The sequence below is a fragment of the Periplaneta americana genome, chromosome 16 (genome assembly GCF_040183065.1).
Source record: "Periplaneta americana isolate PAMFEO1 chromosome 16, P.americana_PAMFEO1_priV1, whole genome shotgun sequence".
NCBI classification, from domain to species: domain Eukaryota; kingdom Metazoa; phylum Arthropoda; class Insecta; order Blattodea; family Blattidae; genus Periplaneta; species Periplaneta americana.
Genome location: NC_091132.1, coordinates 69,819,704 through 69,836,390, shown reverse-complemented (window position 1 = coordinate 69,836,390; position 16,687 = coordinate 69,819,704). Strand labels below are relative to the sequence as shown.

The 16,687-nt window shown below is 35.7% G+C and overlaps 1 protein-coding gene across 2 annotated transcripts in view; it reads left to right on the top strand.

The window, feature by feature from the left end:
- The window catches only part of LOC138716410 (calpain-1 catalytic subunit-like), a 462,282-nt gene that overhangs the window by 335,422 nt on the left and 110,173 nt on the right, over positions 1-16,687 (top strand). For both annotated transcript variants that reach the window (XM_069849474.1, XM_069849475.1), the window contains 2 exons: positions 6,638-6,809; positions 12,227-12,462. In XM_069849474.1, the coding sequence (XP_069705575.1) occupies positions 6,638-6,809; positions 12,227-12,462 (408 nt within the window). The remainder of the gene's footprint in view (positions 1-6,637; positions 6,810-12,226; positions 12,463-16,687) is intronic.

The following is a 16,687-nucleotide window of genomic DNA, read 5'->3' as shown; positions in this document are numbered from 1 at the left end:
CATTCTCGATTTGAATATGTGAAACTCGTAACAGCAAAAGTGATAGATAGAGAGGGAAAAATTAAACATTTATAAGATGATCCAGACGAAAAATGTAATATTATTTTAGGAAGTTACACAGTAATTAATTATATTTTATTCTGTTCCCTTTAATTCTAGCTCAAGATAATAAATTACCACGAGAAAAACCATTTTAATATTATAAAGGACTGAATTGCTGAGAAATTTCATATTATTCTTTTTTCAATATTTTTACGAAAATGCCAAGACACATCTTCAAAAAATATTACAACTGCTTTTGTTGTTATTTGTTGTTATTTGATCAACTGTCCGAAGACAGGTCAGAACCTCACAAGTGATAGCAAGAAGTCACCACTTATGAGGCAACTAGGTCAGCAGATAATGAGGTAGGATGGCCAGTTCCTTTCCCCTCCATTGCATACATCGCCCACTAGTTACATATTACACTAATCAGACTTCAGATGCATACAAATAATCGTTCTTCCTCTGACACATATCGTCAAGTGAGATGTACAGTCTGATAATAGATGTAAATATCAGCCTTTTGTTATTTAACCGGTTGTAAACTAATCCTTCTGTTGGAAGCGATATTAGAGCACATTTCTCTTTCAACATTTTTGTGATCGAAGATATTATTCTTAATTGTTACTCCTTTTCAACGGACAGATCCGTCATATAGTAGTGTTGGAGAAGTTGCCTAATTGGCACGGCGTAGTAGTGGTCATAACCGTACATTATGATGAAGGCTATCTAAAGCAAATGTAGAATGTGAAGGATAAATTTTCATCGCGATTGTGGAATGTCTTACAGCTTAAAAAGGAAAAATCAACTCATAGTCAGGTCTTTCGAAATTAGTGAGTGGACAGACTATAGAACTCAGTTAAGAGAACGACGATTTTTATACAAAACGGTGGCAATACGTTGAATAATTGTTTACTTTCTTTGAAACTCATAAAAATATGGACAACAAAATATGCTAAAATGTATTAATCACTTTATAATAACGCTGGACTTTATAACATGAACATCACACCACCATCACACTATTATTATTATTATTATTATTATTATTATTATTATTATTATTATTATTATTATTATTATTATTTGAGGATGACTTGAAAATCTTTCGCAAAATTAGTAGTCCTGCTGATTGTCAAATTTTGAAAAACGTTGTAAACGCTGTTGCATTTGGTCTAATGGACTGAAAATTAATTAATCTAAAACTTTTGTCATATCCTTCTGAAGAGAAAGTACTTCAGTAATTACGTTCAACATATATATAATCATTCCATAAGAATGCTTGGATTTATAAGGTCTATAACCTATTCTTTTTCTACTCCTACTACTCTACTAGTTTTATACTGTACATTAGTCAGAGTCAGTTCCAAACTTGAATATACATCTGTCGTCTGGAATTCTATTACTTTTACTGATTCGGCTAAATTGGAAAATATTCAAAGAAAATTGATTTCCTTGTGTGCTTTTAGATATTTACCAACTTCCTCAGTTTTCAATTATGGGCTAACCTGTAATTATTTTAACTGTTCTAGTCTTTATGCCAGATGTCTTCACCTTGATTACTTATTCTTTTGTAAGACTATAAAGAGTGACATTGTTTGTGAATCCATCACAATTTTTTTTTTTTTTTTGCATACCGGTAAGTTTAAATCCCTTTCACTGGTTGCCAGATATGGAAAACTTGCCAATTTGCAGGGTAAGAAATTAGATACTTTTAATGTATAGTTTGGTTATTTTTATTGTTGTATTAATGTTGATTCTCATTCATTTCTAACCTAAGTTTAGCTATTATTGTTTTAATTCAGTTATTATTTATTTCACCTCTATCCATCAATTTATATTCGTGTACTTTTATTGTATTTATTGTGTTTATTTATAATTATTGTCATTTTGTGCTGAACTATTATTGGGCCACTGGCTATTTTGCACCACAATAAAATATTAATAAATAAATAATAATAATAATAATAATAATAATAATAATAATAATAATAATAATAATCATCCAGACTCGGGTTTGAGTTGGATCCCCGTTTGGGTTGATTACCTGGTTGAGTTTTTTTCTGAGGTTTTCGCCAACCGTAAGGCGAATGCCATATGATCTATGGCGAATCCTCGGCCTCAATTCATCACGCCAAAAAATTGTAACTATGTAAAATTTAGACTTTTTCCACATCTTGAAGCTTCAAAGCTACTGTAAGATCTATAGAATGCAGTAAATGAAATGAAAAATATGGCCTATTCTATATTCAAGATTCTAATAATACTACTGATCTTTCGAGTCCTTCATTGGTTGTCCAAATCTTTTACCTTTAGACTGTAATTGAAGACTGGACATAAAAACTGAGAGAAAAAGTAACAAGTATTCAGCAGGCTTGAAACTACACCCGGATACTCTCTCCAAATATTTAGTTTTCCACCTTAGTCGTTGTTATTGCCATGCAGAAAGTCTTCTATTCTGTAAAATTCAAGCAGTTTCTTTTTAAAAGCATTTTCATTATTTTGGGATCCACATCTGTGTTAAATTTTCTAAGATAACAACAAATATATTTAGGTTTTGGTTGAAGGTCGACAGGCTTTCCTCATTTCCGGTATCTCCGTTAGTCATCCTTCACCTTGGACTCCTGTCATTTGTTTCCTGCAAGAATCTGGTTGCTGCTTGAACATTACGAATGCAAGATAACGGAATTATAAGGTGTGTCTCAAATACTGTCTTAAACTCGTTTCGTTTAAAATTGTTTACAATTTATCAACAAAACTTAACGAGTTTTTGTCAAATTTCTCATCTTCACTTCCTTGTTTATAGAGCCGATATAGAGTGCACTTGTTATTTTCTTCACTTACTTTCATTAAGCTTGTAGCCTACAGAAAAAGATACCACTGCTGAGAAGTAGAAAATTTGTTAACGAGTTCAATGCATGTTATAAGCAAGCACTCGCATTTCCTTTCATACAACTATTCTCGTTAAGATTCTATCAAACATATAAGAGTCAAAGATAAGTTTATGTTCTATTTGGGATGATGGCCCTTCGTTAGATTTGAATGGATATAGCTGAAAATGACTTCCAAGTTTAGCTTCTTGTAAGCTAAATTTGAAAGGCATGGTGAGGGCCGATAAGCTGATACAATAACAATAGGAGTTTTGTCAGGATCCGTCTGTGCTTATCTATTTAACAAATATTAGTAGTTTACAATATTTGTCACATTTATTTATTTAGTTTTTTAACGTTTTCGGCTTGAGTAAGCCATCTTCAGAGAAAAGTTTTATGCCTATATACATAAAGTGGTACATATGTGTATAGTACAAATAAATGAAGCAGTTGAAAAATATGTCTCTGTGTAGATGAGTGAACATACATTGATTAAAACATTACTGTATTAAAAACAAGGGCTATATAAGCCATGATCAAAAGTTATTAAAAAGTTATTAAATACTAAAATTAAAACGTGTGCGATGTGGTTGCGATTAAAATAGGTTGGTTCATCTGTAGTAATGTCCAGATCTGACTAGAATATGGTGAATCAACTGTGAGGGAAGAAAAGAAAAGAAAAGAAAATATGTATCAGATTGTGATACTTAGGGGAACATGGGGCAGGACGGGGTAGTTAATGTTTAAATGTTTTTATTTGGTATCAAATAATGTAAATGTATGAGTTTTATGACATATATGCTTTTATTACACTGTAAACAAGTAAAAAAAATATGCACTTCGAGTGAAATCCGGTCATTGTAACCTTAAAATAAATTACCTTTTCGAAATGTGTCTTTTACCCCGTTCTGCCCCACGTATGGTGCAAAATGGGGTATCTATTTTTTTAATAATTAAATGGCAAAATTGACAAAAATTATATACTGAAAGTGTGAATACAACAACATTTTACAAGTTTACTTGAGAAAAAGTAATTCGCAAAATACGCAAATGTGCGTGGCATCCTCGTCTTCACTGTCTACTCCTGCGCAACAATTGTGAGCCCATTTCAGACATGATACGCATCTAATCCAACCTTCTTCTGACAAACAACAGAACGAACAACCCATTACAGGAGGTGAAATTTAATTAAATATGACGTGGGGCAGGACGTACTGCCCTGTTATGCCCCACCCCGTTTTGCCCCATAGTCACAATTTCTAAGTTATGAGGTATTGGCAGGAAAAATAACGCACGAAATGTAAGAAAGTTTCGTAATTAAAAGCCAGGTAAGCACTATATAATATGACATTAAAACAGATTATCTAAATAAATCTCATTTCTACTTACGTGTGATAAGAGAACACTTTAAAGTTGCAAATGAATGATACAATATGATGCAGCAATCGAATAACATACAACAGATGCAAGAAATGGCAGTAAGTGTTGTGTGATGATATATTTACATGAGTTGAAGTTCTAAAACAAAATTCGGTAGATTGCACTACTTGTTGGGAAGATAGAGGCTATACCCCGTCCTGCCCCATTCCCCGTCCTGCCCCATATTCCCTTATACCAAATTATAATGAGGGGTCATATACAAGAACAGAGCAAAGTACATATGTAGATCATAATACTGCTAAAGCTATGAAAAACTTAATAAGCTACATAAATCTAGTTACAAACATCACGATGTAAAATATGTACGCGAGCGCACGGAACAGTTGTACTAAATGAAATTGAAGTTCTAATATGGTTTAATAGAAACGGAGTTTGTTAAATGAAAATTATGATTTATTGATGTAATTAGCTAGGTTATGAAAATGTAAGCTGGTTGAATAATATTAAAGGGAAAGATTGTCCCGGGACCAGGGATTGAACTCGGAACCTTTGGCTAAGCGCGCCAATGCTCTACCATTGAACTATCCAGGAACGATACACAATTCTGATCCAATTCTTCTCTTTATGTCCACACATTTCATGCCATAACGCGACATGAGGGAGCCATTTTCAGCATTATCAACGCTTATGTCGCGTTATAGCATGAAACCACAACTAAAGTCATACATTATACCAGTAGGCCTATAGTATGCACTCTATGTGCGCCGTTGGCGATTGTCGTCAAACCCACTTGAGGTAAGTGGACATAAGAGAAGAATTGGATCGGAATTGTATATCGTTCTTGGATAGCTGAGTGGTAGAGCATTGGCGTGCTTAGCCAAAGTTCCCCGGAACAATTTTTCCCTTTAATATTATTGAATGGATATTATTTGTTAAAAAGACGTCGGCCACAGTTTTAAGGGACTGCGTTTTTTAAAGGTAAATATTTATGCTCGAGGCTCAAAAGGATAAAACGTTACGAAATTTTCGTTATCTGACTCTTTTTGTTGGCAACAGGAGTGAGATACGTCATACTACACTGACGTCATTTGCTTAGCAACGGATCACACTGTTGCATAGATATGATGTTTCCTCTACCAACATTTCTTTATGAGAATGGGAGTTGGATGTCGAGATAAGATCAAGAGCGAAGAATTGCAGCAAGTGAAACGAATTTCTTAAGGTACATTGCAGGCGACATTCTAATGGATTTTTTTTTATTTTAGTAGGTTATTTTACGACGCTTTATCAACATCTTAGGTTACTTAGCTTATGAACGAGATGAAGGTGACAATGCCGGTGAAATGAGTCCTGGGACCAGTACTGAAAGTTACCCCGCATTTGCTCATATTGGGTTGAGGAAAACCCCTGGAAAAAACTCAACCAAGTAACTTGCCCCGACCAGGAATCGAACCCGGGCCACCTGGTTTCGCGGCCAGACACGCTAACAGTTACTCCACAGGTGTGGACCATTCTAATGGTTAGGAAGAGAAATGACAACATAAAGGACTTAGAAATAGAAGATTTTTCTTATTGCTCGATTTCTTTCTCTTTCTACTTTTAACTTTGCTCCTCGTCTCGTTTATGTTTTGTCTCTTTCTCCCCCCTCCCTTTTGATCAGTAGTTAATTCATCTCTTTTACGTATCCTGCATTTAATTTATTTTCTTACTTTCTTTATTCTTCTCACCCTCTCACTTTTACTCCTCTAGCTCCTTCTGTTTCTTTTCCATTGCCACGCCCTTTTCATTTATCTATGCTATATTTTAATTTACAATTTGTTTAGCTGTTCATCCATCCGATTTTATTTTTACTTCTCTCATTCCTCCACCTCCCATTAATTTTCCTTCTATTTCTCCATCTTCATTTCCATATTTTCTTTCCTCGTTTTCCTTCCCTCTTCTTTTTCTTCCATTTTTCTTCCATTTTACGTCTTTTTCGTATTTCTTCTTTTCTCTTTCGTCTTCAGTTTCTCTGCCGTTCTTTTCCTTTTCGGCTTTTATTTATTTATCTCATTACCTTTCCCTTCCTTTTCCCCTTCATTTCCATTTTCTTTTCCTTTCCTTTCCTTTTTCTTTTCTTTTCTTTTCATTTCCTTTCCTTTCCTTTCCTTTCCTTTCCTTTCCTTTCCTTTTCCTTTCCTTTTCCTTTCCTTTCCTTTTCCTTTCCTTTCCTTTTCCTTTCCTTTCTTTTTCTTTCGCTTTTCCTTTTCCTTTCCTCTCTTTTTCTTCTCTCCTACACGAGTTTGAGTTGAAAGCGATTAAGAGAGAGGAAAGGATTAACATGAACGACTTTCATATTGTTACAGGTACTGGACGACAGAGCGGCCGCGGGGCGTGCAGTCGCATTACCATGCGGTGCGCCGGGTGTGCCGGGAACGGGGTGTGCTGTTCGAAGACCCCGAGTTTCCGCCAGGCCCTCGCGCCCTCTACCACCATAAGAAGCCTCCGGTGCATCCTATCGTGTGGATGCGGCCAGGGGTAAGTGTGACTTGACGTAATACAAACTTTTCGACTGTCAGATGTAGCTAGTAACACTTGCTGGTAGCTTTTACTCAAAGATGCCGGAGTTCGATTCCTAGCAAATCCTGTCAAGTATTAAGAAGAGATGTACCTATATTGGGCTTTTCCCATTGTTGTTAATGCATAAGAAATTCACAACGTTTAGAAGTCTGGTTCTCTATTTTCGTCTTCAGATGAAGAATAGGAGATGAGAAGGAATCAAAAATCATTGTGAGGGTTCTAAAAGACAGAATACATGAAAAAGTAAAGAGGAAAAATGAAACACACTAGATAGGGGAAGTAAGGAAAGACAATATACTGAAAGCTAAAAACAGTGTATGTAACCAAAGCCACCGTTTCTTGCGCGTGAAATAATTAATGGGAACGTTGAGAGCGAGTATCTTATCTTTGCCATAGTATATGGGTGAGAAAGCTGACAACTGTGATTGGCAGATTGCTGAAGTCACATCTGCGAACTTAAAAAAGCAATGTATGAAACCCCGCAATCTTCCCGCACATTACTCTGTTGAGAGAAACATTTAACATCATTCCCATTTACGGTTATCCCTTATCAAAGAGTGATTTATGCCTCTTCCATTATATGAGTATACATCCCAGACTGATTTGTGCAATAAATGTCTTCCTTGGAGTAACAACATTTTATGGCCTGCTAATAATTTTATTGTTTTAACCCTGGTTATGTCCATTAATAATAATAATAATAATAATAATAATAATAATAATAATAATAATAATAATAGCAATAATAATAGCAGTAGCAGCAGTAAAATAAATAATAATAATAATAATTATAGTAATAATAATAATAATAATAATAATAGGCCTAATAATTTATTTTTTCTAGCGGAGTTAAGGCCGTGAGCCTTCTCTTCCAATCAACCTGAAGATAAAAAAGGTAATACATAATAATATAATGTTAATACAAAAGAAACTTATGGGTATACATAAGACAAAATCGAAACAGAAAAGTATGCATAAACCAGATGATTATCGAACTTAAATACTTAAACTAGATGACAAATTAAATTACATTATTATTTTATAAACTAGTTACAATTGTGAATTCTAATATCCTGGGACACTGTGAATTCTAAAATAAGGTGTTTCACTTTGGACTTGAAAGCGTTTAAGGTTGAGCAGCCCCTAACATGTTTAGATAATGAATTCCAAGAACGGATAGTGTCTATTGTAAAAGACGAAGATTACGCGGAAGTTATGTGGAGATGGACTGACAATAGAGTGTCATGTTGTGACCGGGTGTACAGATTATGATGCGTGGATCGATTATGAAATCATGGTGCAAGGTGTTCAGGGGTTGATGTAGGCCTATGCAAAATCTGATAGGAAAGAGAAGGGAAATGCAAACTGCGTCTGTGCCAGCCGGAGCCAAAACAATTCATTGAAAGACTGTAAAATATGATCATAGAGACGGATATCACATATAAACCGAACACAGGCATTATGGACACGCTGTAATTCAGGTCAGAGCTTAGATCACTTAATAAAACGTCGCAGTAGTCAAACTGTGGCATGTTACGTTTCTGGACTAAGATTTGTTTTAATTTAAAAGGAAGAAATTTTTTTTATTCGTCGAAGTGAGTGCAGTATAGAAAATACATTTTTTATGTACACGTTTAGTCTGCTTCGTCCAGGTTGTGTTCATTAATATTACTTTGTATAGTTGCAACTTTGTTTATCATTTCAGTGAGTCTGAAAATGAATTTTGCCTCATAACATGGCTCTTAAAATCAGAAGAAGTCGCAAAAACGTCTTTGATGAAATATCGGGAAAATATGCACTGTGTTGGCTGTGTCTTCGATCAATATTTTTGCAGTACAGAGAATATTCCAGGTCTGCAAACATAAAAAAATTCTTTAGAAAATCTGAAAGAGGCGTTAGAAAAAATGTCCGTCAGACCCCCTCTTGTGGAGGATATTAGGTTACGTTCATTTTTTACTTTTCCCTTCAAAATTTTCTAATGTTCCTTCAACGGAATGTCGACAATCGGTGTGAGATAAGTGACGCCAACATGCTTCGAAGCTCACATAGGTACTTCTTCTTAGTTCCAATTTTCACTATAAGGACTCGTTTTGTGTAGCTTTTTAATATTTCTCCTCCCATTCATTAATTAAATCCATTCATTCATTCCTTCATTCATTCATTCATTCATTCATTCATTCATTCATTCATTCATTCGACGATCAATGTCTGCGAATGAAACTTATGACAGGATCGCCATGTGACTGCTGTAGAAGCAGGAAATCATCTTCAAATGTTGGTGGAAATTCTGTCTAATTAAGGAAACAATGAGAAGACTGAATGGGACAGACCTCACCTCTAATAGATCTGGAGAAGATCTTTGATTGGCATATTAACTTTGGGCAGCACGCCTTCGCTTCATTTCTCAACATCAAATAAAGACACAGGAGCATTGGTGCGACTATTCACTTTACTAAGGAATTGAGATTGGATCTCCCGATGGAAAGGAAAAGGTACAAAAGACAACCGGAGACAGGTGTTTCCCTTGTGTAAAGAGAACAGACGGCCAATGCTGCTCTGTTGAGACATGTTGATCAGACGTGATGGTGAGCGAATGCGCGCTGCCATGTTGATATGTCAGCAAGGGATCTTGCGTGGTCTTCTAGAGGTGAGTTGTATCTCCTCCAGTCTTGTTAATGTTCACTCACTGGTACTACAGTAGTCATGTGACGATAACGTCAAACTTTCAGTTGCTGATACTGATTGTTCCTCGAGGATATTTCTTTTCTGACACCTGTTCAAGACCTAATTAAAATTTTAATTTATCTTCAATTTTAAAATGTTCAACTTCAAACTGATTTTAAAGAACAAATCTAACAAAAAATAATAGTGTGCATGATCAGGGTTAGGAACGAAATCATAGACAGTTCATAAATTTTATTGACGAGTGGAATACATGCAGGATTGAAGAAGACCGATGCACTAAAATTTAAGAAGTGATTCTACTAGTTAAATATAACAAAACTTTTATTACACTTTTCCATCGATGAAGCATCGTTAAGCAGTAAAAAATAGTCTTGCCCAATGTTTGCAGCGCTCTATTGCGCTAACGGCCCGAGAGAAATAGCTGATCGCTATACAAGCAGATAGATAAAAACAATCTGAATAGTTGTTAGTGTCTTGAGTCTTTTTTTGCAAATTAAATAGTATAGCCATGAATTTAAATTCAATAATTGCGAAAATCATTGCATAAATATCGCAACATTGCGCACTGTTGAGTACAGTAGAGGGGGAGGGGAAGGTAAGGATGAGTGGTGGTCGCGCTTGCTAAAGTTATTGCAGTAGCCGTGATATTGCCAAATACTTCATAGAAATACAATGATTTCCTCTAAAATGGTGAATGTTAGAAAAAAACTTGTTTAGATTTCTCAAACCTCTCCTCATGATCTATTACCTGTTCCATTTTGGTGCAGAGGTTATCTTCCATTCAATATATTGTATAAAATTGTGTGGGATGCATACTGAGGAGTGATAAAATATAATAAACTGTCCTTTGACAAGAGAAAACCCTCCATAGAAAGAAGAAAATACTATTGCCAAATAAAGAAATATGAGGATGCGTGGGGAAATGTCTAAATAAAGTTGATATGGATTTTTATTGTTCATCTATGTTGAGTTTTCTTTGACGGTCAATGAAGATGAACAACATAATTACGATATTTTGATGTTTCTAAAAGAAAGTAGGTTACTGTTTCACAAGGCAATATTCCGTTTTAAGTTAGCCAATTTTGAATGTAACCAGCGCAATATAATATAGATATTTTACTATCATTTGTTGCGAATGCTTCGTTTCTAAATGTATCTTACTTACTTACTTACTTACTTATTTACTTGCTTACTTACTTACTTACAAATGGCTTTTTAGGAACCCGCAGGTTCATTGCCGCCCTCACTACTATATAAAAAACCCAAATGATTTAAGAAGTTAACATTTTCATAAAGGATGTACTTCCAATTTGTATTTACTATTTAGTCTTTCTTTTTTACCATCTAAGTACTAGAAACAAATTAATATAGATCTTGTGAGAGGATTTTGAGTATTTGCACCGTGCCCTAGACGTAAAAAGATCCAAACCTTTTGGATCCGAAACATTGGATATATTTAAGTCTATGTCATTGTGTTGCCTAGCGTGAATGTCTCAAAAAGCATTTAATTAATGTTCATCTGGTTGTTTCTGTGTAGAGTTCTAGTTTGCTGAAGTAGCTTTCCCGAAATATTTTTTTTTTTACGATAGTGTGTAAAGTTGCATTTTACCGACTGTTAAAGTGCCTAAAGTGAATAGTTAAAACACTAATACCTAAAAAGTAAGTAATCACTTTAGGCACTGCTATTCATTTTACGCACTACCAAAGAAAATGTAATATTCAATGTACAAAATTCATTCAGTAAGAAATTAATGCAATATCTCGACCTTTCATTATTTAACTATTACACGTAGCACAAATAAGTAACAAATTTAATATTCATATCTACATTTTAGCCCTTATTATTCTGAAGTTACAATATGTAGTACTCATTGTAACAATACTTATCGTTTCTAACCGCTTTGTTGATTATATGGCTCGTTCAGAGGGCCATGAAATCTTGAACATGAATAAAACAAGCTGCTATTCCATGGATACTTACTACTTAACGGTTCTGAGTTTAGATGGCCATGACATTGTGATCTTATAACTTCTCTAATTTGAAATATTTATTAATTGTAAATTTGTGTTGTCATATAAAAAACATTGTATAACACACATTCGTAAAGTTATATTTTTGGCACGAGTGTAAAGATTACACTGTGCCAAAAAGAGAACCTTTACGAACGTGTCTCATAAAATAATTATTCCAATAGGCCTAATATGTATTTCGTCCTGCGCCGTAGCGTTGTAGTTTGATGTACCGGTATCATGTCTAGGACTCTGGTTACCTAATACGCCCTGGCTTGAATCCTCATGGGGAAAGTAATTTTGTCATGAAATGTAGGCCAGTGTATGGAACCGGTGTCTACCTAGCAGCGTAATGAATTTCGAGGGCTACGCTATGTAGCGAAATCCAGTTTCGTAAACCTGTTAAAATGGCTGTGGTGATCATCTTCCTAATCATAGGCCTACGTTACCCTCTAATTGGTTGCATTATCTTTCGCCTCTGCTGAGGTATGTGAAAGTGAGGCCAGCAGACAACTGGTCAGCCTTGGCACTCGATGAGAGTCGCGCGACGGACGATTATCTATGTCATTGAAACTACTATAAGTTCATCCACCAAGTCTATTGTTCCAGTTCTTGAAATCCCATTGCCGAAGTAATTAACTGTACCAATATAGCAAAAAATCCCTTGTTGCTTGTTACAGGAGATGTGCCAGAGGCCGCGATTCATCGCCTCAGATACGGGAGGTGGGAGCAGCACTGGGGGCGGTGGAGGCGGCGGCGCTGCCGATTGCGGGCGACTGGACGTGGAGGCGGGCGAGTTGGGCGACACGTGGTTGCTGGCCGCTATCTCCTCGCTCACGCTCACGCCGCGCTTCCTGGACCGCGTGGTACCGCCCGACCAGACCTTCGACCCCGCCAGCTACTGCGGACTCTTCAGGTAAGTTCCATTACTTTTTTCCGTCCATAAGGACATAGGCCTACTCGATATACAAATTTGGGTAACTCCGAATGACGAACAGAACCTAAGTTTACCGATCATACGCATCAAATATTATGGACTCTTTGCTCGGGTCTATAACATGGTGTCCAAACCCATATAGAACCATGAGGTATTGCACGTCAAGCATACTCTGCTAAGGTCAATAACTTTCCATATAAAATAGGATAAACGACCTTAAAGAATATGCGTTGCGTGCTGCTTACGCCAGGGGTTACGTCGTACGAGTTACAATTGGACATTTATAGTCTATAATATTTACACAATTTGACATTTCTTGCCACAGAGATATGATGTAGTGTAAAGGTTGATAATGTTGTGATATGAGTAATATTGTGATGGTTCTTTTTGAGAATTTATTACAATTTTACTGATGAAGAGGAAGCTCGGTTTTTTGCGTCAACGTATTAAGGGAATGTTCGTGGACAAGTTGTTGCACAAAACCGGTCCTTCTCTCGCTCAGTAAAATTGTAATAAATTCTCAATATTACTCGTATCACAATATTATCAACTTTTACTCTATGTTTAAAACAGGAACGTGGTGTAACTTTCAACCCTCATAACTACATAGTAAATAATTTTGCATCCATATTAACATAGGTACGTTCACATACAGTATACACACATAATAATTGAATAGGTATGTCCGTTAAATTGCTTATTAAAATCACAATGCTATAATTAGCAATATATTACAACATTTACAGTGTTAAACGTTTTCCCCATAAACTGCCACCTTCAGAACGCGTAATAATACAAGAAGATGAATACTTCGTGTGGAAACATTATGGCTAAGATACATGTTGATGTCCACACCTGTGGAGTAACGGTCAGCGCGTCTGGCCGCGAAACCAGGTGGCCCGGGTTCGAATCCCGGTCGGGGCAAGTTACCTGGTTGAGGTTTTTTCCGGGGTTTTCCCTCAACCCAATACGAGCAAATGCTTGGTAACTTTCGGTGTTGGACCCCGGACTCATTTCACCGGCATTATCACCTTCATATCATTCAGACGCTAAATAACCTGAGATGTTGATACAGCGTCATAAAATAACCCAATAAAATAAAATAAATAAATACATGTTGATTACATATTACTAAAATATTTAAAACTATATTGTATATGACATGGACATATAAAATGAATGCTGAACGATAAAATAAAAATTACATGATTGAAATATACAATCTTCCTGCAGAAGTTAGCACACGGTGCGATTGTTAGTCAGGTCGTTAAAACTGAAAATAATAAATTTGTATAAGAAATGGGCTAATGAATTTAATATTGTATTAGAAAGAATTTTTTTAAATCTAAATGGTTTGATAATAGTTTCTTAAACTATTGTAAACACTTACGTGATGTGAAAGTTAGGAGGAGCCCTGTGTTCATTGTGCCCTACGACGAAACTGACAGTTGCTCTGTGTTTACAATTTGTTAACCGTTATCTAGACATACGTCATTTGTTTTGTGGAGGGGATAAGGTGTAATTTTAGTAGGGAGAATTGGAACTTTTGATGTGGTAATTAGGTTATATAAATTGTATATTGGGTTTGTTATGTTAGTAATTTGTTCGTTCAAAAGTTGGAACTTTAGTACTGCGGTATATTATTGCTGATTTCATGCATTATGTCATATAGGCCTACTACAAAGGCCTACATATAGGCCTATCCGTATCATGCCATATCATGTAATGCTATATGCAAAGTGTTGTTGATAAGTTCTAGGTCGACTGACTCACAGCAGGGTTCGTGTTCAGTATTGTTAAATGTTTTTTCCTCTCTCACAAGAACGTAAATACGAAATTTTCTGTAGTAATGCCATGAGAGGTCTGAGATTTATCTGGGAAATCTCAGACCTCGAGTGACATTTATTAGGACTATTTCGTGAATAAAATAAAAATGTAAATAATATATCCCTAAAATTCGATCACACAATGTTAATAATTGTATATTAACGAATACTTAACCTATTCAAACATTGTGAAGTTGAAATACTCGTAGATGAATATCGATTACTGCAATAAAGAAATTCGATGTTATTATTCAGTAATGTCAATTGCGAAATACAGGTTTAACAATGTTAATTACATGTACTGCACTTTTCTCTTATTATTATAACGTAAATACATTTTCATTATCTGCTGAAATCATAATTTAATTTAACAGTAACAGTGGGGACAGGTATATACCAATGCTTATGTATTCACAGCAAGACATGTTGCTACACAGTGAAGCCATCTCTGTATAGATAGGCCTAATTAAAACACGAATTTTATTACGCCATACGGAAGGCAGTTTGATCAAAGACCTATGCAAGGTCTTTGGGTTTGATATGCGATGATGTTACGTAAATTTGAACATCTGACTTTCTATTAGTTGTTTAATTTCATTCACAAAATACAAATTTTATAGGCTACAATTATTATAGGTTAAGTTACCTGTGGGACCAGGACCAATGTCAGTTGTGCCTTTCGACCGTTACTTACAATCAGTCCTACACGAAAGCATTTTTTATAGCTCGACAAACGCATTCTCGCTATTGTGTGTAACGGAACTAAAGCTGCATCTACACAGTTCAATATTCCAATCGTGTATGCGTGCAATCTGGGAAGAATATTGAAAGAATCAAGTTTAAAAGGTACGTTCAATTAAGATGCATGAAGATTTTGTGTCTACATGGTGCGCCGTTTTGAACGTCGTCTTCACTGCGTAAATATATTAATTAATATTAAATATCAATCTTGCATTCATTGCTTTAAAGTTGAAAGAAAAGTTTAACCGTGTAGTTGCATCTTAATGTATTCATGATCATCAATTTACGGGGAAACAGTTGGCGACAACGACTAAACAAAAGAACGGCCATGCGATAAATTTATAGCGATAAATCTAGGTGCAAAAATTATCGCAAAGTGTGATTGTGATTGGTTGGAATCCAAAATTTCATTACACTTCATTGGTTCAAAATGGAATGACGTCATATAAACGAAATAGTCATATTAAATCTTGCGATATTTTATACAAGGTTTTATATTCTTTCGCTAAATGAAAGACTATGTTACTTCCGACTTATTTTCGAGCTTAATAATCATAAATCGAGGATTTCTGTCCCTTGTGCTAAAATAACAGGCCGAAATCATGTTCAGTCATAGGAGATGATGTTATAATGCATATTATGTAGGCCTAAATAGGACATTTTAACTTAGTGATTAGACATAGACGCTTTTTTTCAGAACCGTCGCAAAAATGAAATTCTCTCTTAAGAGACACCATTTTTTTTTTGTCGCTGGCCAGAAGACTCAGTGTAAGGTCGTGCAGCAAGAACCTCCATCCAGAACTTGTACCTCATGTGTTTGCAGGAAATAATCTTGACCCGAGGGCTTCTATGTCAGGGGTCGAGAAGGAGAGACACCTGGGTCGATACCCTACCTGCCTTAAAGATCGTGTATTCTCACCGGATACCGCATCATCCGTCAGTGCTACATTCAGCATTTTCCCACACGTAACAAGGGCACAAGTCTATTTGTCTCTGGATAGGGAATATCTTTTATTATAAATCATTTTCACATAAAACAGGCACAGCCTATAGACACGAATCGCAGACTATTGTGTGTGCTAAGTGACGATAATTAAATGCAATAATTTACGTGGGATGTTTCAATTACGTAAATTTTTTACGCAAAAGTCAACATCGTGATTTCCTCTCAGCCCCCAATACACCTCCACGATTGGCACAAAGACAACACTGGATCCGACCGTAAGGATCTGAGGGTTGCATAGATTGTAAACAGAGTAGGTCAGGCCATTGTGTGTTAATGTCTTAATTTACCTTGTAGGTTCCCATGGCAACGGGATGTGAGAGCCTCAATATAGAGTAGATGTGGACTATTTACATGTTTAGTGAGAGTATTTAAACGAATATCCTTGCCCATCTCTTTTGCAGCTTTAAATGAGGAAAACTGAAGTGCTGTGAATATTATGAACTCTAATTACAACATTAGACAACTTTTGTCTCAAGCAGTGTAAGAATTTGATTTGTACGGGAGGATGAGAGATTTTTTCACTGTAAGGAACACCCCGTCCTAATGCCCATATTCTGTTTATCCAAGCCAAGAATGATCATTCTTTCCCCCTTCTCTGTATTTCCATAGAACGAACTGTATGTGTATATTT